Source organism: Pteronotus mesoamericanus, unplaced genomic scaffold (genome assembly GCF_021234165.1).
Source record: "Pteronotus mesoamericanus isolate MK-2021 breed Mesoamerican mustached bat unplaced genomic scaffold, CSHL_Meso_final contig_32, whole genome shotgun sequence".
In the NCBI taxonomy this organism is placed as follows: Eukaryota; Metazoa; Chordata; class Mammalia; order Chiroptera; family Mormoopidae; genus Pteronotus; species Pteronotus mesoamericanus.
In genome coordinates, this window is record NW_026555134.1 from 8970069 (window position 1) to 8996901 (window position 26833).

Genomic DNA, 26833 nt, shown 5'->3' on the forward strand with positions numbered 1-26833 from the left:
AATTTCACCATAGTCATGTCAACTAATATGTTTAATTCTGAGAAATATATACTGAAGGTTTCCTTTATGTTTAATCAAGTCCTTCTAGTATTGTCTGTAATTTTTGCTATATGTTGGCTGCTCTAATTTTTAGAATATATGGATTTATTTCTGTTCTATCCATTAATAAAATATGCTTATGGCTTTATTTTATAATACTCTTCTACCTACTGTTTTTCGTCACAGATTTCACCCTATCTGATAGCAGTATTACCATTTCCACAATCAATTTAATTACATTTGCTAGCTTACGTATTGATATTTTATTGACAATCTTGTATAATTATTTACGCTTAACTATCTTTCCTATGAATGTTCATAACTGAGCTCTGATTTTTCAATATGATAGTGAGCAAATTTTGTGTGTTTTTTAATAATTAAGAAAGAATAAAATTTGCAAAAAACACAGGAACATATTCTGAATAGACAAAGAAAGTATGCCATTTAGGCAAATTACTTGTCAGACAAAGAAAAACTTATCTTACAATCCTTTATGAAAAGCAGATTAGCCTTAGCCAGGTGGCAAAGTGGGTTGGAGCATCATCCAGTGCACCAAAAGGCTGTAGGTTCAATTCTTGATCAGGGCACATGCCTGTGTTGTGTGTTTGTCCTCTACTCAGGACATGTCAGAGGCAACCAATCAATGTTTCTCACATCTCTCTCAAATCAAGAAACATATATCCTCCGGTGAAGATTTTAAAAAAAAACCCACAGACCAATAATCCAGGAAAATTTTGTCATTTTAACAGGCAAAAATCACATTGTAATGTCAGTATAATATTTGATACTTCTTCTAAAATATATCTTATATGAATAAACCCTTTATATATTAGCCAGCATTGTCCATGATAAATAACATTGGGAGAAAACCTTTTATTTATATATCTTTTTCTTTTGTATAATTTTGGAACAATTAGTCATTTTATTTTAGAATAAAACTATATTTTCTAACAATCATATTTTGCATACCTTGCCATCCAAGTTGCCTGCCATGTATCATTATATTTCCTAGTATAGTTCTATTTATATATTTTACAGTATAATTTTCAAATATAGTGATTCTTATTTTATATAAAAATGTAAAGTGTTAAACACATTTTGTGGATTAATGAACTTATATGCATTTTAGGCTTTTTTAATAGCCACACACTTTATAAAAAACTATAACTTTTCAGTGTGGCAAAAATACACATTTATTAATAAGCCTATATATGTACAACTTAAAATATAAACTATAAAATTAGTTTGAACTATAAAAATTAGAGAAAAATATATAACTTTAAGAATCTGCTTTAATGTTTTCTTATTGTTAGAAATTATCTGGACATATAAAAATATGTATTAATTAAGTTAGAATAAGGTTTTAAGTTACCAAAATATTTGGAAATTATATTTAAATTTCAAGTAAGTTTATTATAAAACATAATTACTGTTGAAAGATATTTTATTTTAATTAGATTTAATTTGTTAGAAACAGATTTATATTTTTTTGTAATTTTGAACATTATAGATATAATGCTAACTTATTCAATCAGTATATCTATATAAGTTTAGGAAAAACATGTCTAAAAAGAATAAAAGTATACACTTTTATTATACTTCATGCTGGTAACTCTGAAGGTATAGCTGCTTTTATTAAATAAGCAATACTAAACTAATTTGCCAAAGTTCATTTAAATTACGTGAACTGAACCTTTAAAAGAAAGACGCATGACCCAGGCAGCAGTACCGTGATTGCCAGAGGGAAAGGGGGTGGAGGAGGTAAATGAGGGTGAAGGGGGGACAAATGGTGACAGAAGGAGATTTAACTTTGGGTGGTGAGCACACCGTGTAATGCACAGAGGATGTGTTATAGAATTATACACCTGAAACCTATATAATTTTATTAACCAATGTCACTCCAATAAACTCAATAGAAGTATCATTATTTAATAAATAAATAAAAGACTCTTGCTATAGGGAGAATGCTTCAACTGCAACACTTGTTAGAATCTCAGTTCAAACAGAAAAATGCTTTTCTTTCATAGGAAGGGGTGAGCAGGGTTACCGATGCCTTTGTGGAAGTGCAGAGCAAGCGGGTAGAGAGAGCAGGTAGCAGCATTGGAGAGCTTCAGCAGGAAGCACTCCCCGTGCTCAGCCGATTCTCAGAATGAGCAGTTAGGGAGGGGTATTTTGCATCTCAGAGCTCTCATCCATCTCAGGGTTGTGGGAAAATGAAAGTTTAATAGTCTAAGGAGGGGAAATCCTGGCTAACACTTGGTCAAGCCTCATGTACTGGCTAACAAATTAACAGTTACATAATTTACATTAGTTATTACAGCTGTCAAAGTATTTTGAGGTATAGAGAAGATGATAGAGGCTTTTTCCTAGGAGGTACTTTACTTTAGTATGTGATACATACTAACCTGAATTTTTAATTGACCAAATTTTATCACAGTTGTTATATAAAGAATTGTATATACATTACCCAAGAATAATTGATTGTTTATCTCAATCTTGGATAATGCATATATTTCATAGTTAAATGGTTTCAGTTGATAAAAAGATGTAATGTAATAATTTTTAAAGAATTTAAACAAGCTGATAAAGATTGCCATAATTATAAACAACTTCTACTTTATATTTTTAAAAATACAGAGTCTTGGATATATTCTGTTTAAATATATTTTAGAGCTATCACTAACAAAGGAATGACCATAAGAAAGCAACCTTAAGCCAAAAAACAAAAACAGAAGCAAAACAAAACACCACTTTAAATGTGTTTTATGAAGGTGAAGAAGGTGAAGGATAAAGAACTATTAGCCTCTAATTTTATCATCACTATACCATGAAAACACTTCATCAGGCTTTTTTTTCAATAAGTACATGCTGTACCATTATAATCTGTATGCCTTGATATTGTGTTTCGTTATTTAAATCTCCAAAAATTAAAGAGCAGATATATTATCCATAGTTGTTTTTTTTAATATGGTTGCAATTGAATTTATGTCTGTCTGCTCTTTGAAAGACATACGTGTTAATTTTCTTTTTATCTGTTTGGAAAGCATAACCACATACAATCATATGCAAAATCCTCAGATTAACAGCCTGGCTCAGATTAAGATGATATCTTATTTTTGCTTTCCTACACACCACATGCTCTCCTCAATTTGAGAAAATTATAGTTACTTACACCCCCAGGGCAAATGCATACATTCTAATTTCTTCCCAAGCTATCGCTCACTTTATGTCATGCTGTCTTCACATTGAGAGGAAGATTGAATTTGGAATCTGATGGCTTAAAGACACTGCCCAATTTTAATACAATTAGGAGGCTTCTAGGTATAGCAGAGGACTTCATCTTTTAGAAACAAAAACTTACAAAATTAGAAGATAAATTTTCTTATTTCAAGTAATAAAATGAAAGATATAGATCATTGCTTATTTAGTTCTAATTATTGAGACATCTGGCATTTTCTTCTTTTATGAGGTAGACAAAATAACTTTCTATAGTGAAATTTAATTATATACTTTAATATTACTAAGGTATTCTCTTAATATTTGGAAAATATATTGTTTTATAAAAATTACATATTTTATAGTTATATAAAAACATATATTTAACTAAATTAATGTAATCCTTATAAATTAAAATGATACTTGTAAAATAAAAGTAAGTAGCAAGTGAATAATATATTCTAATAATTTTGTTTTGTTACATTATTCAGTCCTGGAAAATCATCAAGTATATTCATTAGACTCTAAATTTTTGATGAACCTTTACTCTTCAGGAATGATATTGTTCTAAATATAGGAAATTACTATTAGCATTGGCAGTTTTGGAATCATTAACAAATAGGTTGATTCTCACAGGGTATGTGAAATATTGCCAATTTTATTATATCCTGTTTTCAACAAAGTGAATGCTTTATATTCAAAATCAAACTATGTAGGGTGTGTTCAGAGAACATTTAACCAGAAATTTAAATGATTAGAACCTGGTAAAAAGTGAAACACCTCCCCCCCAAGAAAAGACAAAAATAAATAGATAGATAGATGATAGATAGATAGATAGATAGATAGATAGATAGATAGATAGATAGATATAAATCTGTGCAGGAAAATAAAACAAAACATACATTTTTATATTATACACATGCATTTCATTTGTTTTCAGGCATTTGTAATATAAGCATTAATTCTATTGAGTTTTACTCCAGTACCAGTTGAGTGATACACAACCTGGAATGTGAGGATCAGAGGTGTCCTAAAAGCCTTCAGAAGTGACAGCCTAAACAAAGCGGAAAATATCAGTAAGAGGGAAATAATATGAGAGCTCAAAAACATTATATAACATGAGCTAAAAAACTTTTAACAATCTCATATATATGGGTTTCCATTCTTCATTCTCATACATATATTCACATAAACATTTACTGTTTTAATCTTCTATTGTATTGTAAATAATTTTTTACCACATCTTTTCTATTTTGATGTCAGAGTTCTTAGTTTGTGCTCCTTAAGAAAATCTCTCTCACAAAACTATTGACCTAGATAATCTTCTAATGTATACATTTTTGCATTTAAATCTTTAAACCTTCCACAATTTATTGATATGAGATATGACTATTGCAATTAATCATGGTTTACCAAGAATTTAAATGACATCTTTGCAATTTTTTAATCCACATTTATCTTTTATGTCTGTATTTTCTGTTTAAGTTCTTTACATATTTGTTCATAGTTCCTTCTGTTATTTCTATTGTAATTCTGTTATGTAGTGATACTGTACTTTGTATGATTTCAGTTCTTTCAAATTTGTTAAGATCTGTTTTTGACCCAGAATATGTGTCATGTGTACTTGAAAGGAACGTGCATTCTGTTATTAATTGTTGGAGTGTTTTATAAATATAAATTATTTCAAGTTTATTGATAATGTTTCTCAGATTTTCTATTCCCTTGCTATTTTTTTTTCATTCATTTCTTTAAAAACTTTCTGTACTCCTAGATGTGCCTTATACAAAAAGAATACAGGGTTCATGTGCATGTGTGTGTGTGTGTGTGTGCAAGTGAAAATGTCTATAGAATACATTTATTCTATTTATGTGTAGTATGGTTATTACCATATTTTGGTTACATTCTGTAACCTTATTATATATTACACTTTATTAGTTGAAACCTTATTATGTATTATAACTTTTATTAATTCTTTTTCCCTTTATTTCTTTTACATTTTCTTTTGAGTAAGTATTGATTAGTATTCGTGTTTTTTCCATTTATTGTGGAGTTTTGTATTTTTCACTGTCATCTTTCCTTTTATACTTTTAATAATTTTTAAATTTATAGTTTTATTTTCTAACATAGTAAATATTAAAAACGTAACTGTATTATGAAACAATCAAGATCTTCTAGTTAAGAATAACAAAGAATGCAATTCCAAAGTTTCAGAACTGCTGCTTACTCTCTTATACCCTTTTGCAAAGAGGTTACTTTAGAGATTATCATTATCACTGAAATACTTTAGATATTACAAAATGTAGACTACTAAATCATAATGTTAAATATTACTTATATAATTTCCCCATATAATGCAGGACCTTAAATATTTTAACCAAAACTATCTCCTAAATTTTAGTATTTTGTTATGCTAAAATCATTAATAAATTTATACAAATATTTCAACCCTTTGTCTATTTTTTTCTCTCTGAAGTATCTAATTTTTTCTTTAGTGCTGATTTTATTTTATTTAATTTTTTAAAATTTATTTATTTATTTATTTGAAAAAATAAATAAATTAATCCCTTGCTATTTTCCTTCAACTTGCTTTATTGATTATTTACAGAGTAGTGTTGAAGTCTCCAGATATAATTGGGAATTTGTCTATTTTTCTGTTTGGTTCTATTAGTTTTTTTTTCCTCACATGTATTTTGAAGCTTCATTTTAAATACACACACACATTCAGGGTTGTTATGTCTTCTCTTTGAACTATTTATCATTATGTAATATCCCTTTTTAGCTTGGTAACATTCCTTATTCTGAAGGTAAATATATTATTAGTAATGTCAGTCTGTCTTTACATTAGAGTTTGCATGGTATATATTTTCAATCTGTTAATTTCAACCTATACTACACCATTTTATTTAAAATTGTTTCCTTCAGGACAATATATAGTTGAACGTTGCTCTTTTATCCACCTCGAATTTTTTTTCTTTTTTTTCTTTTTCTTTTCTTTTTTTTAATTAATTTATTTTAATTAATTTAAATTAAATGTAATTTTTAAATACATTTGTTTCTGCCTTCCCCCCACCTCTTTCCCTTGCCCCCTCCCACCTTCCCTCCCTCAGCTCTTCCCCTTTGGTTTTGTCCATGAGTCCTTGCTATATGTTCCTTGACTTTCCCCTTCCCTTCCCTTTTCCTGCCCCCACCCTTCCCTCTTGTCTCTGTTGATTTCTTTTCCTTTCAGTGTTGCTGGTCATATTTTCCTTGCTTCTTTGCATTGTTGGTTAGGTTCCGCTTATAGGTGAGATCATATGGTATTTGTCTTTTGCCCCCTGGCTTATTTCGCTTAGCATGAGCACCTCGAATTTTTTAAATTTTCATTGATATGCTTAGGTCATTACATTTAATATAATTATTGATGTGATATAATTGCAATCCACATTCTTGCTAGTTGTTTTCTATTTTTTCATCACTACTTTGCCCATTTTCTCTCTCTAATGAGCTTATTTTAGAGAAATTCAGTATTTTTATGATCTTATTTGTGCTTTTGGTTTATTATTTTCATCTTCTTTTGAAATTTTTAATGGTTTTCCTAGGATTTACAAGATAGAAATTTAATTGTCACCATCTACCTTCAAATTACATTTGCCATTCCATATTTATTAGAAGGAAATACAACTCTCAATTCATCTCATCTTTTGTGCTATTTTGACATGTATTTTGCTTTATCTATACTACAAACACACATTGCTAACAACTTTAGATTACACATTCAATTATCCTTTAAAACAATTTGAAATAAAATTATACATTTCTTATGTATCTTTATGCTACTATCAGAATTCTTTAGGGTTTTTTTTAGGGGTCATTTGGTAGCAATCCAAGTCTGCCTACTATCATTTATTCTTCCTAAGAAATGCATTTTTTAACATTTCTTATAGTTCACATTTACTTTAAATAATTTTTCTCTCAGTTTTTATTTTCTTAAAAGGTATTTTTTCTTTCCTTTTTACAAAGATATTTTGTCTGCTTAAAAAATTTTGGTTTAAGAACTCTATATTTTTTTCCAGAATATTATGGATGTCCCTACATTGTATTATGTGTTCCAGTGTTTTAACTGAGAAGCCAGCTGCCATTCTCTCCTTTTTTTCCTCAGTAGGAATATGTATTTGTCTCTACCTTCTTGAAAGAGTTTTCATTGTCATTGGTTTGAGCAGCTTGACTATGATGTGTCCAGGTTTTGTTTGTCTGTTTCATTCTTTCTTTGCTTGGTTTGCATTTTTGTTTAGTGTTTATTTCTATGGTTTCCCCTACTTCATTAACTTTGGAGAATTCACTATGTACTCTTGAAATATCTCTTACTCAAGGACAGCAGTTTTTTTCTTTTCTTTCCCTTTCTTCAGAGTGTAAGTGATCCCCACCTATATCCACAGGGTACCCAAACATTCTGCTCTCCCCAGTAATGTAAGGTTTTGTTCCAAAGGGATGGATGTAGGGAAGAAGGATGTCGAGGATCTTTACACCATTCTCACAGCAGCTTCTGCTTCTCAGGTGTCTTTCTTAGGTCTCTTACCCTGCCCCACATCTTCCTTGCGCATACTTGCTGAGATCTGTGGAATAAAATCCTTTTCCTTTTGCAATTTATAAGGATTATTTACAGCCATGCTAGTCCACACTCAACCATTACCAATTTATTGAAAAATACAGCTGAATTCTCCTTGTTAGCTCATATAGTGTTCAGTGGCTATCTTAAGTAAGTGCTCACATCCTGTCTCTTCTTTGAGGCTTCTACCTGTTTTTAGATTCTTGATCATTTCATTGCCCTGGGCAACAAAGTCCCTGGTGTGTTCAGGAGAAGGTGTAGTTTTGTAGCTTATTCAAAGTTTCCTTATTTTTTTAGTGTGGGAGCAACACTTGTTTTAACTTTGTCCTCTGGATGTACATTTTTTAATTTTTTTTAAATTTTTTCATCATTTAAAGATATGATTCAGCCCTTCCTGGCCTCTAAAATTTCTGATAAGATGTCAAGCTATAGCTGAATCATTCTTTGATTGTGATGTGTCGTTCTCTTCCTGCTGATTTCACTTTTGATGTTTATCTTTAGTTCTTAAGAGGTTAACTAGGAATATCCTTCTTTTGTATATTTTGCTTGAACATGTTGCATATCTTTAATTACTATATTTAGATACTTCAACACAGTTTCTACCATAATTTTCTCAAGTTATTTTATGCACCATCATTTCCTTTTTTCGGGGGCTTCAATGACCTGTGTACTGTACTTGATATTATCTGTCACTGAGGCTCAGTTCATTTCTTATTTTGCTTTTCTTCACTTAAACCATTGCAATTGATCTATATTCAAATTTTCTTTTTCGGATGTAAACTCATTTCTGTTGTTCAATCCCTTCTAGTGATTTTTAAAAATTATAGTCTCCTTTGTTATTTTGTTCTTAAATTTTCATTTAGTTCATTCTTGTAATTTTTATTTCTCTATAGTTCCTATCATTTAGGAACTATATGCAATTATTACAAGTGTGTTTTCTTTTCCTTCAATAAGATAGCTATTTTAGTTGTTTTAGTTGTGTGCTATTTCCAACAACTGGGTCATCTCAGATTTGTTCTTATTGGATTGTCTCTTAAGAATATGTCCCATTTTCCTGGTGCTTCATAGGTCTCATAATGTTGCATGGTGTCCCAGATGATATGGATACGAAATTGTGGGGTGCTTTGTTATATTACCTTAGTCCAATGAGAGGTTTTTGTTTTAGCATATGATTAATTTTGTTGAGCTCCAAAGGAAAACTATATTCTTGGGTGCCAGATCTCATCAGTTCAGATTTGTAATCTCTAGTGGAGGTGACCTGAAGTCTCCAATGTGCACGCGTAGTCTGATTGATCAAAATTTAGGGCAGACAGTATTTGGCTTTCTGGCTCCTTTCATTCCTGGACTTCTCCCTTATTCTTCAGTGGCTCTACACAGTATTTGCACTGTCCAGGCTGGAATGGCTGCATTCCTTCTTCACCTTCTTCACCTACTGCCTTCTGCTATGTCAACTCCATCGGTCACCAGGCTAAAACACTGTGAAAAATGGAAACTCATGCCATATAACTCCCCTCCTCAAAATGTGGACTTTCTACCAGAAAAGTGCCTGCTTCATAGTCACTCTTATGTCTCGTTCTTTTAAAAAAAAATTATGTGCAGAGTGTAAAGACTTATGGGTAGTGAATGTTACTCAGGTTTTACTGGCAAAAGAATATGAAATAACTATTTAAATGACAAGTTGAAGACAGGATTTTTGTCTTATTTGTCTTTGAATCTACAAGGCCTAGGAGAATCTATCAAAACTAGTATGGGCTAGAATGGTACTTTACTTTTCATTACCTATTCCTGTTTATTCGTCTTTCTCACCAAATATGACAGTATCTTTTTTTTAATGTGGAGGGGCAATTACAATAATCTTTAAAATTTCAGATCTTCATGATTAAGGACAATCTTTCAACCATCTTGGATGTGTTTTGAAATCTGCATTTACTAAGTTTTTCTCTCATCTGAATGATTTTACATATATTAATCTCAGTTATGCTAATATATCTGCTGATTAAGCAAATGCACTTGTTAAAATAAGCTTGCTATTTCATAGGATTAAGAAGTGAACGGTTATGTGCTTACACTCTAGAAGTGAATCAATTTATTTTATGCAATAGCATAAACATTCAGAGAATGTTGAGATCTATTTTTTTCTGTTATAAAAACTTTGTGTTTGATAGTTTCTGCACAGATCTTAGATTCCCTATACTTTGCCCCACCCCATATTCTCTAATTACTCATAGTTCTACTTTTGTATTTCTGCTCAAATATCCTGTTTGAAGGGATAGTTTGGTGGATGGAATTCTAAAGATAGCCTTTCCAAATTCCTGTTCCCTGGTTATTTGGACAAGCATTGTTCTAGGTACTAGTGTGAAGGAGTTTTGTAGATGGAAGTCAGTAGCCCTTAAAATATGGGCAAAGGAGGCTCTAAAACTATAAATGCGGCAAAGATGCCAACAGCATTTATGAAAAGGGTTTCTCTGGAAAGAGCACTGCTATGATTTTATGAATCCTTTGAGAAGAGAGGGTGCTTTCTTCATTTCAAATTGAGGGAGGGATTTCAACAGTACGACTCAGGGCTTTACATGTGCTTCCAGACAGAGGAGTGGATTATGGCCTGAATTTCACCAGGGAAGTCTGAAAAACAGGAATAGTCATGAGCTGCTTACTTGTTTGGTGTCAAATCAAAGGAAACTTACTGCTGCTTTGGAATTGTGTGTCTGGGCAAGAAATACAAGAAGAGTTACTGTGGGCAATATTTGAGCCCTATGAATAAGAACCAATGTAAATTCTGTCCACGAGGGCCATTTGGAATAGCAAGTAAACCCCAGCAGTAAAATTGGATCGCCAGATATCCAGGGACTAAGAGCTGTGATCAGCCAGAGAAAAATATCACATAGTACAGGAAATACAGTTAAAGTGTGGGTACTCTGGGAACTCACTACTTGTTATTGGTGCCTGAAGTGGGGGCAGTCTTGTGGGATCTCCACTAAATCACGGTACACAGTGTCAGTATTGAATTAAATTGTAGGACAACTCCTTGTCCACAGGGAATTGGAAAACCTCTTGATAAAGAAAAACAACACAGTTGTGTTAGATGTATTATGCATAAAGAACATATGTTTCTTTAAAAATAGAAGATCTTTTCTCATTTTTAATTACTTGAAAAACCAGTAAACTCTTTAGAGCAAACATCATAACAAAGCACTGTAGGGTTTACAACATATGTAGAATTAAAATGGGCAACACTAATAGCAGACAATGTAGAAGAGTTTAAGTATACTCTGGTAAGTTTCTTACAGGATATGTGAAATGGTATAATATTATTTGAAAGTAGTGTGTGATAAGTTAATAGTGCACACTGTAAACCTTAGGGTAAACACACAAAAAATATAGTAAATACATTACATTAGTTTTACAATGCTGATAGATCGCTCCAAAGTTTATTAGCTGAAGCAACACAAATGTATTATTTTACAGTTCTGTAGGCCAATATTCCAACACAGTTTTCACCACACTAAAAATAAGCTTTCTGCAAATGCTCAGGCTTTCTGGAGTCTCTAGGAAAGGATCCATTTCTTTGATCAGTTGGCTTATTGACAAAATTCAGGTCCTTGCAGTCATAGGACTGAAATCCCTGTTTCCTTGTTGGCTATAAACTAAAAGGTACTCTCAGCTTTTAGGTACCACCCGTATTTCTAGGCTTTTGATCTCTTCTGTCTTGAATGACATTTTTTTTTGTCTTATTTATATCTGACTAGAGGTGGGAAATGCTCTTTACTTTTAAGATTTATGTGATTAGATTGGGTCTATCAAGTAAATCCACAGAAGTCTTCCATTATTAAGAGCAGCTGATTAGCAACTTTAATTATACTTGCAATCTTAGTTCCCTTCATATTTGTATTATATATATTGACTATATGATAACATTTTCCATGAACTCTCAAAGTCAACAAACAGTATCTATTTTCTCTAAAAGTTCAAGATAAGACAAGGAAAACCTTTTTCCCTGTTAATTTTACTTTGTATTTGTAGTATTAGCGGGACCATATTGAAAGTATATATTTTATTTAGAATATTAAAATAATGTTATTTCTAGTCTTTTTATTTCCTATTACTTTTATTTTCTATTTAATTTTCTATTACTTATTATTCTGATGACTTATGTAACACAATTTTATATATGTCATTCAAATTACTTCAGGTTATTGTATTTTTTATCTTCAAGGTAACATGGATCATTTTTTAAAAATCTTCATATTATCTAGATGTAGACATTAAAACCTAGATATATTGAATAACTTAACCTAGTAAGGTAGCAATAGAACAGTAAACTTGAATTTAAATCACATACCTTGACATTCTCCATTTATTTTATTTTATTTTTTTTTTAGGGCTTTTATTTTATTTTATTTTTTTTAATTAATTTATTTACTTTTTAAATACATTTGTCTCTGCCTTCCCCCCCCTCTTTCCCTTGCCCCCTCCCACCTTCCCTCCCTCAGCTCTTCCCCTTTGGTTTTGTCCATGAGTCCTTGCTATATGTTCCTTGACTTTCCCCTTCCCTTCCCTTTCCCTGCCCCCCCCTTCCCTCTTGTCTCTGTTGATTTCTTTTCCTTTCAGTGTTGCTGGTCATATTTGCCTTGCTTCTTTGCATTGTTGGTTAGGTTCCGCTTATAGGTGAGATCATATGGTATTTGTCTTTCGCCCCCTGGCTTATTTCGCTTAGCATGATGCTCTCCAGTTCCATCCATGCTGTTGCGAAGTTTAGTACTTCTTTTTTTCTTTCTGCTGCGTAGTATTCCATTGTGTATATGTACCATAATATTTTTGATCCAATCATCTACTGATGGGCATTTAGGTTGCTTCCAACACTTGGCTATTGTAAATTGTGCTGCTATGAACATTGGGGTGCATAGGTTCTTTTGTATTGGCGTTTTGGTGTTCTCAGGGTATAGTCCCAGCAGGGGAATCGCTGGATCGAATAGCCGCAGCAATTTTGAGAAAGAAACACAAAGTAGGAGGGATCACAATACCGGACATCAAACTCTACTACAAAGCCACTATACTCAAAACAATCTGGTACTGGCACAAGAACAGACCCATAGACCAGTGGAACAGAATAGAAAGCCCAGAAATAAGCCCAGGTCTCTATGGACATCTAATATTTGACAAAGGGGGCAGAAGCATAAAATGGAGCAATAACAGCCTCTTCAACAAATGGTGTTGGGAGAGCTGGATGGCTACATGCAAAAAATTGAAATTGGATCATCAGCTTACGCCATACACAAAAAATAAACTCAAGATGGATAAAAGACTTAAATATAAGTCGCAACACCATCAAAGTCCTAGAGGAGAACATTGGCAGGAAACTCTCAGATATCCCACGCAGCAATTTTTTCACTGATATGTCTCCTAAAGCAAGGGACATAAAGGAAAGAATAAACAAGTGGGACCTCATCAAAATAAGAAGCTTCTGCACGGCTAAAGAAAACATCAGCAAAATGAAAAGGGAGCCAACCATTTGGGAAAATATATTTGCTAATGATACATCAGATAGAGGTTTGATCTCCAAGATATACAAAGAACTCACTCGAACTCGACTCCAAGAAGACAAACGATCCAATCAAAAAATGGGCAAAGGACCTGGGCAGATGCTTTTCTAAGGAGGAGATACAGAGGGCCCAGAGGCATTTGAAAGCATGCTCTGCATCACTAGCCATTAGAGAAATGCAGATCAAAACCACCATGAGGTACCACCTCACACCGGTCAGAATGGCCATCATAAACAGATCCACAAACAACAGGTGCTGGCGAGGCTGTGGAGAAAAGGGAACTCTAGTCCACTGTTGGTGGGAATGCAGACTGGTGCAGCCACTATGGAAAGCAGTGTGGAATTTCCTCAGAAAGCTGAAAATGGAACTGCCTTTTGATCCATTTAAAACATTATTACATTTCATCAAATTGGTCATTCAGCAGACATGTACTCTATGGGAATTTAATATTCCTTTAACATAAAGGGTAAACTCTTAGTTCTGTTTTGTTTAACATTTGTTAAATATCTGCACATGTTCTATTTCCAGAAATACTCTTTTTTTGTTAGTGGTTGTAAGATAAGTTCTCAAAGTAGAGCTATGAAAATTATTGAAAGGCTAAAGATACTTTTCTTTCACACTATCATTGAAAAAAATAAGAAAGAAGAATGTACTGAAACCAACAAGTGTGTTTACAAGGTACATCATAAAAGCTGGGCAAAGATAATTTTAAAATTTAGGTTTTAAAGATTGGTGATCAGTCATAGTAAACTCAAGCACTTTTGAAGATGTGATACAACAAGCCCATAAATCTTTCACTTGTACTATTCCAGTTACTCCCTATTGCCTTCCAGCTTCCACACTTTCCCACATATTATACACATGACAGAGAGCATTTTCCATTTAAAGCAAAAGTCACATCATGCCACTCTCTGTTTTTAACATTTCAGTCATTCTTCATTGTTTTGAGTAGACAGTCCAGGGTGTTGGCTGGGATTTAAGGCTCTATTATCTCTTCACTGATTCCCACCTCTTGACTCCTAACAGGAAACACTGGTTGGTGAACCCCTAGCTGCTAGCCTCCTGCTACTTTCTCTAGGCATTCCCTTATATCTCATCTACCCCAGCCTTCAGGCTTTGATCAAATCCCAGAGCAGCCTTTGCCTTAGGTCAACGTGGCTGTACACCAACTCTTTCCTACTTTGGCAATAACAGGGCTAGTAAAAAGACAAGCAGATATTCACCTGGAAAAAAGATGTCTATCTCCCCTTTTTGCAGGCACTATAGACTTTACTAGGATTCTCTTAGTGTTATCCATGCTAAGCTTTGGAAGACAAACCAGTTGAGTCTTCCATTCTAAATAAGTAGGTGAAGGGAGAAGAGAGCCTCTTGTCCCTAACTCCAAATGCTTACTAAAAGGTAATAGCTCTTCTCTCTCCTTCCCACAGCTTCTATTCATAAAGGTCAGTATATCACCATTAGGCTCCTCCATTTCCCAGCAGATGAGATTGGGAGGGAGGGTGTGGTTTAGATGCAACCCAGAATCTCATACTAAGAACTCACTTTCTTTGAATAGTTGTGTGGAATTTTGTATATTTGTTTTCTACAGGTTGCTTTCTTCATGTAATCCCTGAGCATATGACAGCTTGTGGTAGAATCAGTTTCAGTCAATACTTTAATCCATGTTATTTTAAAAGTAAGGTCCAAGGGATTAGGGGCCTTATCTACATCTTTCTACCCTGTATTTCCAGAACCAAGGTCAGAACCTGGAAATGAAATAAGAAATGAGTAATTTATGTTTGACATTGCTTCATCAGAGAGAATTCTGTTTTGATTCTACCAACCATTTTACAAAGAAAAATGTAAACAATCAAAATAAATCGCTGAATTTCTTTCTCTACACTTTTATAAAATCATCATAAATACCTTTTACCTTTTCTCCATTGCCTAGTATGGTGATGCACAGATAATAAGCCATAAATATATTTTTAAAACATTAATACATTCCAGAAAGGTGATAAAATTTTGGATTGGTCAAGTCTACAATTCTCCTGGAGTCAGTACCCATTTAATTTTTGATCCTAGTATCCTAAAAGTGCTAAATAGGATTTAAAAATTAAATCCTAAATAACTATATCTATATTTGCAATTACTCTGGCATTGTGGACTGAGCAAACGACTATTTTACTATATTACTTCATTTTGATTCCTGCCGATGGTGACTTTCAGATGTAACTAATCATTTTCTGTCTCTGCCTATAGGATTTGATACCAGTATTTTGCCAATTTGCAAGGATTCACTTGGCTGGATGTTTAACAGACTTGATACAAACTATGACCTGCTACTGGATCAGTCAGAGCTGGGAAGCATTTACCTTGATAAGAATGAACAGTGTACGAAGGCATTCTTCAATTCTTGTGACACATACAAGGACAGTTTGATATCTAACAATGAATGGTGCTACTGCTTCCAGAGACAGCAAGGTAAAAGATGAGATACCTACCAATGCAGATAGTTGACCTACATGTCAGATTTTATTTATTCCTTCATAATAAAAAATTTGCACACTATATCCCATTCATTTCAGTAGATGCTTCTCTAATTAGAGTGTTTAATAAAAGAGCAAATGAGAAGCATGTTGAACAATATAATTCTGCTAAGGGTGCAAAACATGCTAAATAAGATGGAAAAGAGTAATTAATATTTTAAATTAATGTACTTCATTATAGTGTCCATTATGAACCACCAAGAAACACAGAGATATGAGAACATCGATATTTAAAGTAATCATTAAAATTAATTTGCTATCTATGTTGCCCACAGTGTAAAATAAATGTTTTTTTATCCCTATACTACAGTTTTAATGTTCAATTTTGTGATTTTATTAAATGAGCTGAATGAACCACAACATTCACCATAAAGTTATTTTTATTCACCTAATTTCAAAATGACTTCATCTTTCAAACTTTCAAAATAACTTAGTTTCATAAGAATTCACTAGCAAAGAAAGTGTCTTGATCTCCTCGGAAGAGGTGAAATAACCCAAACAGTTGGAATGATGCTAGTTCTTCAGATTCATTTTTCTCTATCACAAAATGAAAATGTAATACAAAATTGGAGCCATGCTCATATACTCAATCAAATAATAATTATAATTAAGTATGTAAGGAAAATAGGTCCAAAGAAACCACATTATGATAAAGGTTGGGAGAAAGTAAAGAAATTCTGAAATATGTAATTTGGTGCTAATTTTATAAAAACAAACCAGGAATTAGTGTAATGTGATACTCCTGCTACTGTCACTGCATTTAAAAATTTTGGGTAGCTCACAGAATGAACAAGCAACTCTAAACTGCATTGACCATTCTCATTTTTTCGTAGGGGAAACTAATATATTATGTAGGGTATTTTACTATCTCAGTTACTTTTTCATAAATTTAGTAAGTAGGGATGAAAGGACTGTCAATAAATGGAACAATAAGAAGTCAACACCAGGTTCTGTAGAGTAGCTAAATTATTTATAAAACAGTCTAGGCAAAGTTTAAAACTTAACTTTGCTCTGTTAAAATATTCGAAATCATGCGTGTGCACACACTCAAACAAATATATTATTGACTTTCTTATTACACAGTGCTTCTAGGTGATTAACATCCTAAAAACTGCATCCTAGTTTTAATGACTGTTAGTCACTGAAGTGATTTAAAGAAGAAAAAGGTAAATCCTGGTAAACTGCCATAGAAAGACATGTGGTCTTTTGTTATAATAAAAAATGCTATTTAATTTTTCTTGAATGTTATGATAGCATGTTTAAGTATTTATAAATGAACACAAAAATATTCTGAAAACCTTCTTTTTCATTAGAAATAAATACCTTTATTTTTAAAAATGTCTGAATTTTGCAGTAATATTTATAGTACTGATTAAACATCCCCCAATCATTTTTTGCTTTGTATAATTTTCATTTATTAAGCCCTTTTCCTAAATGTTAAATTCTTTATAGTTGTGTGAAGACATTCTCTGAGATGATTTAATACATAGTAGAAATAGATTTAATTAAATAGTACCCAAGATGGTAAAAGGATTTATACAACTTCCCAAAAGCTTAGGAGAGTTTAGCAAATATTTATGCTCGTCACTTCTGTATGCTAGAAAGTGTTACAAAAGCTCTGTCAGTGTAACTGACATTGAGTTAGTCCAGTAAGTGATTTAATAATAAAAAATAACAATTAGCTTAAAAACTTTATTAAAATATTTTACCATAAGAAAGAGTCTTTTCCATCCAATAAACAAGAAATTCTTAAGTTTACTGTAATAAATTTGATGTAAAAAGTTAAGTTTTAACTCCACAGTGAACTTAATAATTTTTTATTGAATATCAAGGAATTATTATATACATAAGAAGAAATAAATGTAAATGAAGAAAGAGAAGTGTACAATGAGGTGTTATTAATCCAGGTTTACTTAAAACAGCAATCAAGACTATAGTTATAAAGGGTTAGAAATATCTAAAAACAAAGTAATGATTTTTTTATAAATACCTTTCAAAACTAGTAAGGTTAATTTCAATGTTAATAAATGAGGTTGAGAATTTAAATGTTCAAGGAAGTGAAACACATAGATTTCCAAGGGAAAAATATCTTATACAAGGGAGGACCCCCCAAAAAACCCTGGAATTTATTTATAAAAAAATTGTGTATCTATTCTTACATGTTTAAACTTCAGTCACTTCAAAGTACTCTCCATTTAATACAATACACCTATCAAGGTGTTTTTTTCCCACTGCTCAAGACAGTTTTTGAGCATATTGATTTTTGATGCCTTTTAGAACTTCTGCCACTTTTTGTTTCACCTCTTCCACATTGGCAAAACATTTCCCTTTGAGGACTTTTTTCATGGGTGGGGAGAATTGTTCGGGGCAAGACTGGGTGAATAGGGAGGGTGCAGCAGGGTGTTCATGCCGTTTGTGGTCAAAAACTGCTGAATATGCAATATAGTGTAGGCAGGTGTGCTCATCAGGAAATGGGCAAATTCATTGAAAGAGTCTTCAAAAAAAATTTCACTGAAGTGTAACACAGCCTCTCACAACAATGCCAGTTGGTTCACGGGTTCAGATGAGTTCCTAGAACACTCACCTAGTGGGGAAAGTATGTACTACAAGGGGCCTGCCTTCCAGAAGATAATTCCGGCTATTTTGGGGTTCCCCTTTGTATTAATTGAAATTCAATTTGTTTCTGTGGCTAATTTTCTGAAATTAGGATAATTAAGAACTATAAAATGGTTATAATTGTGGTTTGTAAAATTCTTTTTCTAAATAATCATGAATGAATAAGTAGGAGGAATATTAATTAGGTATTTTGGTTACCTTAGGAGTTAATAACTTAACTTTCATAAAATTATATTCTAAGCCGGTACTCTTAAAAAAGTAAATCAATAATTAGTTGCTATTTCATTTAAAGTTCGATTGTGTAAGATCCAGGAAAAAAAAAGAAAACTAATTTTTATTCAGGTTCATGTAGACATTCATATACATAAAATTATTTATTACTCAAACAGCTCTGTGAAAATATTGTTATTACCATTTTATGACTAAGGACTGAAGTTTATTGATCTATAATAACTTCATATTATAAAATGAGTACAAGAACTGGTATTTGAAACTAGAACCTTTGACTTCTGTCTCAGTTTTAATTCAGTATTCTGAATTTGCAAGGTGATTATTATGAGATGACATAGAGACATCACTGTGCAAATTCTTGGCAAATTATATTCATTAAATCTTATTTCAGTCAACAATTATGTCCAATATTTTGGACTACCATGAAAAAAGGTTATTTCTAGAGATTACTGTACAATTTATCTACAGGAAGAGATATCAAAATGTGGCTCATGTATATTATATTACAAAAGATGTTTTTCCTATCTCATGGAAGATATTGAATAGAGAGAATTTCATCCTCTGGTATTATGAGTATTTAAAATTTCCACTGATGATATAAACATAATAAAGTTATTCAAGTATATCCATTCTGTGAGAGGCTGTATGAATGATAAAATATGGATTTAAAAAAGAGAATGAGGGCGATGGCTTACTGAGAGGCAAGGTAGAGAGGGCTCCCTTACTGTATAACTGCAGGCGCCCTTCATGCTGCCGCGGAAGTCCCTGGTATCCCCTGGAGTTGCGCAGGCCACAGGTGAGAAGCTGCATGCTGCGTACTCAGAGGGTCACTTACAAACCTCCATAATGTCTACTTTGTTCTCATTTGACAGCTAACATATGACAACTAATAAAAATACACTCCTCAGAAATGAGTAGTTGTGAGTATAACAAACATTTTTATATTAGAACTGTTGTAAACATATAGATATTCCCTTATTTATTTTTCCCAGTGACATTTTATTTGGTTCAAATTTGTGTGGGAAGATAAAACTACATTGTTATCATTGCATTGGAAATTCCAATATAGATCAAATGTAAATGGCTCCAATATAGAAGTGTGAGTTTTTAAATAGAGAATGCAAAATAATTAACAATGTTATTTTTAAAAACAACATTTTGAAATTTATCTAGTAAAAACAAATTCATCTTCTTTTCTCGTTTTTGTTAACTGTTTGGAAAAATTACTTGTTAATTTAATTATTAAATTAAAGCCTATGTTTTTAATGCATGATTCTCAGAAAACTTTAAGCATATAAAATTAGAATTTCCCATAAAGTTAAAACACTATTAGGCAATAAGCAATGAAGAGGAAATAGATCTCGTGATATAAATTTGTGTGTATACCCTAGCTGACTACTCATAGTCTAATCATGTTTAAACCTTCATGCCACTAGGTCTGTTACTATCCTTTATCTAGATCAGTTCTTTGCAAGTGAGTCTAAATGACAGGTATAATCTTCATTAAGTACTCCAAGTATACTTAAGGGCCAGACAGAGCTGCCTTTTAAATAATAAAAAAAATTCAAAATCAAATATTATATGTAGTTGAACAGCCTAATCTATCATGATTTCTCTTGAAATCTTAAAATGTTTTCATATACAGAGCTTGTAGGATTAGTAATCAGGTTTATTCAATGAGTTTATGAATTTAGTCAGACTCAAATACACTTGGATTTTTAGGCAATTCAGTAGTGAACATAAAAAAAATTAGTTTTTTCACAATAACAAGCCATTAGCCGTTAGATTAATTGCTTTCAATATAACATTGAAACTTCAGCTAAGATCTTTCTTCTTGTCTTTAAATGTCATATTTGTCAGTGAATTTTAAGCTATCCATTCTGTAGCCCCATTACTATACCACTTGATTTCTATTTTTTTTAAATGTTTAATATTGTGCTCCACAATATAATTCAGGAAAACAAACTGGTCAATTGTACCAATTTCAAAATGAGGTAGAACAATCAGTAATTACTCAGTATTTTTAAACAAATTACTTTTTCTTTTTCTTTATGGTTTAGATTCTCTAAAGAAAAACATTTTTGGTATTACGTATTAAACTATAAAATATATATTAAAATCTTTGTCTCGTTTCCTCATTCCACTTCACTTACATGCAAATGTAATAATCGAATGTTATGAGATTAGTACACTAAAGAATTTTGTAATCATTTGAATTAATTATACCTTGCCTTGTTCCTAAACAGTTGTAGCATAGGAAAATAGGTACTAGTTTATTGTTTTGCTCTTTCAAACCTTTATGATTACACTGAACTGTTTTTAGATAAGAATTTATATGTAATAATATATAATTATGTATAATAATAGTATAAATCAAACTGTATTATGTCTATTTAGAATTTTACACTCCTAAAGAAGTGTTCTCCTTTAAGTGGTTAAGTTTGAAAAATGGACAAATTCTTATTTCCAAATTGGTTTAAAGTTTTATGTTTTTCTAAATATGACTTATGAGAAATTGTTTATTATGTCCTATTTCTAAATTGCATATACAGGGGTTGGTAAACTAGATTTACAGTTGTTCATATGAAAAAACATGCAGGTTATGATTATTACAATAGCACTATTAACTCAAAAGAATGTCACAGTGGCACAATGCACTTGGGTACAATCTTATAAGTGCTCACATTGCCGCCGTTCATTGCTGACATACTCTTGTAGTCTACTTGCTATATACAAGCACACTTTGGTGTGGAGTTGTTTCCTCGTTTTGCCCATGCCTGTGTACTTAAAGCACCTGGGTGAAATAAAAAGACCAAAGTCTAACAACATTTTTTGTTATCAAAATTTATAAAGGTGTATGTGATATAACTTGAAAGAAGGGTTAACTTTTTCATAGATCACTTTTTTTAATGCAAACCTGTGTGTCTACATCATAAAAACTGTTTTAAGTGAAGGAAAAGCATAAGGCATTATCTGTTTGGGCAGCAGTCCATCAGCTGGACTGCTGAGTTGATGAGCCTTTTAAAAGCAAGTGATAATAATCATTTTTCATCATATAATAAGCATTTTATGCCATTCTTTTTTTATTCAATTCATTTATTTTTAAGAAAATCAGGATAATCTGTAAGAATAAGGAAAGTCTTTCTTTCATTAGATAGATAGGTGATAGATAGATAGACATGTAAATACAGACATGGAGATATGTATTTATCTCCAAAAGTAAAATAATTATATGTAATACTTGTTTTCCAAAGCCATGTAAAGTCTAACTGGAGTTTTATAACATAGACATTACACTTTATAGTTTAACTATAACCCTTGAAGTAACATTTTTAATGTCATTGCAGACCCACCTTGCCAGACGGAGCTCAGCAATATTCAGAAGCGGCAAGGGATAAAGAAGCTCCTAGGTGAGTAATAGATCATCCTTCTGAAGTCTTTATTGCTTACATAAATAGCCCCAGGGAAACAGCAACATAAAATCAATATTAATCCAACAAAGATAGACTACACTAAATTTCAGTAACAAAATTTATGAAGTTTTTGAAAGCCATTAAACTTACTTTTATTATCTTACATATTGAAAGATATTATATCTGTTTTATTACCCTAATATAATGTTCATTTTGAGAGTTATTAAGTAAAAAAGAAGGAGATTTAAACAATGATAAAGTTAAAGCATCAGCAGGCACTTCAATTCTAATTCTATGGTTACAACTCAAGAATTAACATATATATACATATATATATACACATATATATACACAGGGAAAGAGAGAGAGAGAGAGGAAGAGAGAGAGAGAAGCCTGCCCTGAATACCTCAAGAAAATTTACAACACATTTTTTAGTGTTTTTCACTACCACCTTTTACTAACTTTTAGTAAGTTAATATATATATTAAATTGTTAGATTAATAGATGATATATAATTCCAGATTTCACCTACCCAAAGCTATCATATCATTAAACTATTATATATAACTATTTTGTTTATTCTTATAAGTATACAATTTTAAATAAACTTTTTGGGGCAATCTTAGATTTAAAATTTTTAGAAAGACAGTATATAGTTTTCATATATCCTTCAACCAGCCTCACCTAAAGTTACCGTCTTACCATATATCAAATAACCACCATATATTTGTCAAATTTAAGAAATTAATATTGCTATATTCCCATTCACTAAGCCAAGACTTTACTTGGATTTTAGGAGTTTTTCCACTGATGTCTTTTTTCTACTTTAGGAACCAGTTCAGACATACATATGCAATTTTTTAATGTATATTAATGTCCTTGTATATTTAGTGGCACAAAATTTTATGTTTTTTAATCTGATGAATCTGTGTTATGATATGCTATTTTTGTAATTACAATATTGTATGTTTAGGAGAGAAAAAATTTTATATTACTTGAAAATTCTCAGTTCAAAATTAAAAGGTTCATTTTTTAATAAAGAATTTTTAGATGTAAAGCATTACAAATGAGAAAAGCTATGTGTCATATTTCTTTTAACTCTTATAAAACATACACATATTACAGCTCACAAAAGAAAGTAATATATTCATGCATTGGTTTGTTTGTTTCCACAAAGTGTAGCCATATGCAATGGGAAAATCCATTAAAATTTAACTAAAATTTATTTTAGACATGAGCAAGGTTTGCTAGTGACAAAAGTTTATTGAAATTCAGATTTTGATTATTTAAAATTACAAAAAGAATTTAGCTCCCATTTGGGAGGAGTCACCTTTATCTTTTTTTTTTTTAAATTTTATTTATTTTTTGAGAGAGGGGAAGGGAGAGAGAAAGGGAGAAAAATATCAATGTGTGGTTAACTCCCACTCACTGCCAACAGGAGACTTGGCCTGCAACCCAGGCATGTGCCCTGACTGGAAATCCAACCAGCAACCCCTTGGGTCGCAGGCTGGCATTCAATCCACTGAGACACACCAGCCAGGGATAGTCTTACATAATAAAAATACAAGTAAAACCACTGTTAGGGAGTACTGAATGTCTTAAATATTTTTCCTAATTTTGATAAGAATTAAGTATTTGTCTGAAAACTGATCAATTGTTAAGTGTAGGGTGCCATTCGTTCCAATTTGCAAGTTCAGTTTTGGTTGAATCTGAATTTCTAGCATAACTCTTAATAGTTTTATCTTCCATTTTCAAAGTATACTTGCCCAAAGTTTAAAAGGTCACACTAATTATACCTCCGAACTTTTTTATGTCTAATATGTCAAACAATGGTATTTTTTCATGAGGTAGTGTAAGATTGTTAAAAATTTTCCTTAATTTTGCTGGCCTTTAATCCACAGAAATGGTTGTCAAGATTTGGTGATACTCTGTCTACCTCACTGAAAAACTACACACACACACACACACACACACACACACACACACACACAAATTTTCCTTATTTTTGCTGGCCTTTAATCCACAGAAATGGTTGTCAAGATTTGGTGATACTCACTGAAAAACTACACACACACACACACACACACACACACACACTGGAAGAAGCATATTGGAAATCCTCCAGCTTAAGAGAGGGTTTCATATTCAGTCAAGTCTTAAATTGGAAGAAGCAAGGAAGGAGAGGGATTTCAGGAGAGAAAAAGGTACATGGGGAGATGAAGCAGTATTGAATTTGTAGGAAACAGCTTGATGTAGAAAGAGCTTAAAATATGTGAATGAAAATAGAATGTTGGCAGTGATGAGGCAGTGAAGTATCTGGTGTGCCATGATGAGAGGACTGGATGACTTAACGTGAATGCTATTAATCAGGTTTTAATTCTGTATCATACCTCTCAAAACAGGACCCTTTGCAGCGTAACTTTGCTTAACAAAAGAAATCTAAGCAATTCATTATGACAATGGCCAGCTTCATAGCCTGGAGTGGGAACTCTATATGTGTTTGTCTTGAGTGAATCAATGCATAATTGGTCACTATCAAAAAGGAACACAACTTAATCACAATGTGTGTGCATGTTTCATAGGACAGTACATACCCCTATGTGATGAAGACGGTTACTACAAGCCAACCCAATGCCATAACAGTGTGGGGCAGTGCTGGTGTGTTGACAGATATGGAAATGAAGTCATGGGATCCAGAACAAATGGTGTGGCAGGTTGTGGTAAGCAAATGGGTACTTCCTTAGTAATAATATTTCAAGCCCAGTATAAGTACTTAAGAATCTCATTTATTTGCTCAAGCAATTAATGAGGATGTACTCTATGCAAAACTATAGAGTATTTTGAAGGAGCAACAAAAAGACTTACTCCTAGCATATTAAAATTTTGTGTAATTAATAAATAGAGTTGCATCATTTAGACATTTTAAGGGATAATTATTACAAGGTAGACTCCTTTTACTACTTCAAATGCAGAAAGGTTGTTAGATTCCTACTGTTTTTTCTGAGGTAAGTCAAACCTTCTATCGTCCATTAGTCATCCATTCTATCTGTCAGCCAACCACTGTGCGTCGCACCCTTTTTATGTGTACCTTTGGAGAAGGTGACTTTGTGAGCACATAGTCCCACCAATGAGAGAACAACTAACCTTTTTAAAGTAAAGGTCCATAAACTGCAGCTATTTGAGCTTGTTTCCTTATGTTTGGATGATAAAAATATAATTTAATTGAAGGGTCATTATAATTAATACTTGAATTCTGTTTATGAGCATGCATGTTTATGTAGTATGCTAAAAATATTACAATTACATTGAACATAGCATACATGGACTTTAAAGTTTTAAACATGTCATCTTTTTTGTTTCATAAAATATTTTTCCAGAATGTAAGTTTCAAATCAGTATTTTTGTTTATGCTATGAAGAGTTATCACTATAAAAGCAATTTAGCTACAAACTCAAAAAAACACATGCACACTCATATACACACACACACACTAAGGATTAATGGATTGTGTTTCAAATAATACACATGACCAAAAATGGAAAAAAGATTTGGTCTCTCCTGTATTTTAGAAAATGTTGAGTTTTCTCCTCTACGTAAATTTTAAAGTGGTGGACTTAGATTGTTTGCTAGACTTGTGATTGTTTAGAAATACATAAATGGTGAACAATATAAAAGTAATCTAATTTAAAGCTAGCATGCCTGTTCAGCATTTATTTATTCCATAAGATTTTTAATAGCTTGGCTTTGGTTTTCTGACCACCAATTTTAGATTTAAGTAGGATAAAGTAGTACTCCATAGCTACTTAACATACCTTGCAATACGTAGTTTAAACTAGTTGCATTATTAATTACTTCAATTATCATTGATGCCAGTGATAAAGAGTTCTAATTTATGTTGTAAATAAAAATTATATAGAGATAAACAGAAAAATTTGGGAGGGAACATGACTTCTGAGTTTCGATAAAATGAACAGAAAATTTGTTTTGGGAACATTACTTCTGAATTTTCTTAGCATGGTGAAGTTATTCAGAAAATACATGAAGTAGGAGAATGAAGAAACATTTTATTCACATAGGATATAAATTTCAATGTGTTGTATTATGAATCAGTCAAATTATAAATACTGGATTACATTGATAGGGTATATTGTAATTAGCTACCAAAGAATTATAAGACTAAATATTAGAAAGGGTAGAAAATAAGCACACACTAATATCAGATAAGTTAAAAATAAATACATACAAAATAATATGTGTATTATTATCCCCATATATAGTAATATACATTTCTAAAAATTTTTAAAAATACGGACTAGCTAGCTATGTTAGCTTTCTGTTGCTATTATTTAATATTATGACAAATTCCCACAACCTTAGTGGCTTAAACCACACAAATTTATTATTTTGTAGTTTTATATATCAGAAGTCCAGCATGGGTCTCCTTGTGATGAGCACCAAGATATTTTCAAGGCTGCATTTCCCCTGAAAGCTTTAGAGAAGGAACTGCTTCCTGTCTCTAGAGGCTGATCAAATGCCTTAGCATACAGACCCTTTCCTACAATTTCAAAGCTGGCAACATTGCGTCCCTCTGAACATTATTCCGTAGTCAAATCCCCATTTAACTTTATCTGGGAAAGGTTCTTTGATTTTAAAGATGCAAGTAAG

The 26833-nt window shown here is 32.0% G+C and overlaps 1 protein-coding gene across 3 annotated transcripts in view; it reads left to right on the top strand.

The window, feature by feature from the left end:
- SPOCK3 (SPARC (osteonectin), cwcv and kazal like domains proteoglycan 3) overlaps window positions 1-26833 on the top strand; it is a 298992-nt gene that overhangs the window by 270022 nt on the left and 2137 nt on the right. For 2 of the 3 annotated variants that reach the window (XM_054576076.1, XM_054576074.1), the window contains exons 8-10: window positions 15622-15843; window positions 22103-22165; window positions 24751-24888. In XM_054576076.1, the coding sequence (XP_054432051.1) occupies window positions 15622-15843; window positions 22103-22165; window positions 24751-24888 (423 nt within the window). Of the gene's footprint in view, window positions 1-15621; window positions 15855-22102; window positions 22166-24750; window positions 24889-26833 lie in introns of those variants that run through there. The other variant, XM_054576077.1, reaches the window with a different exon arrangement.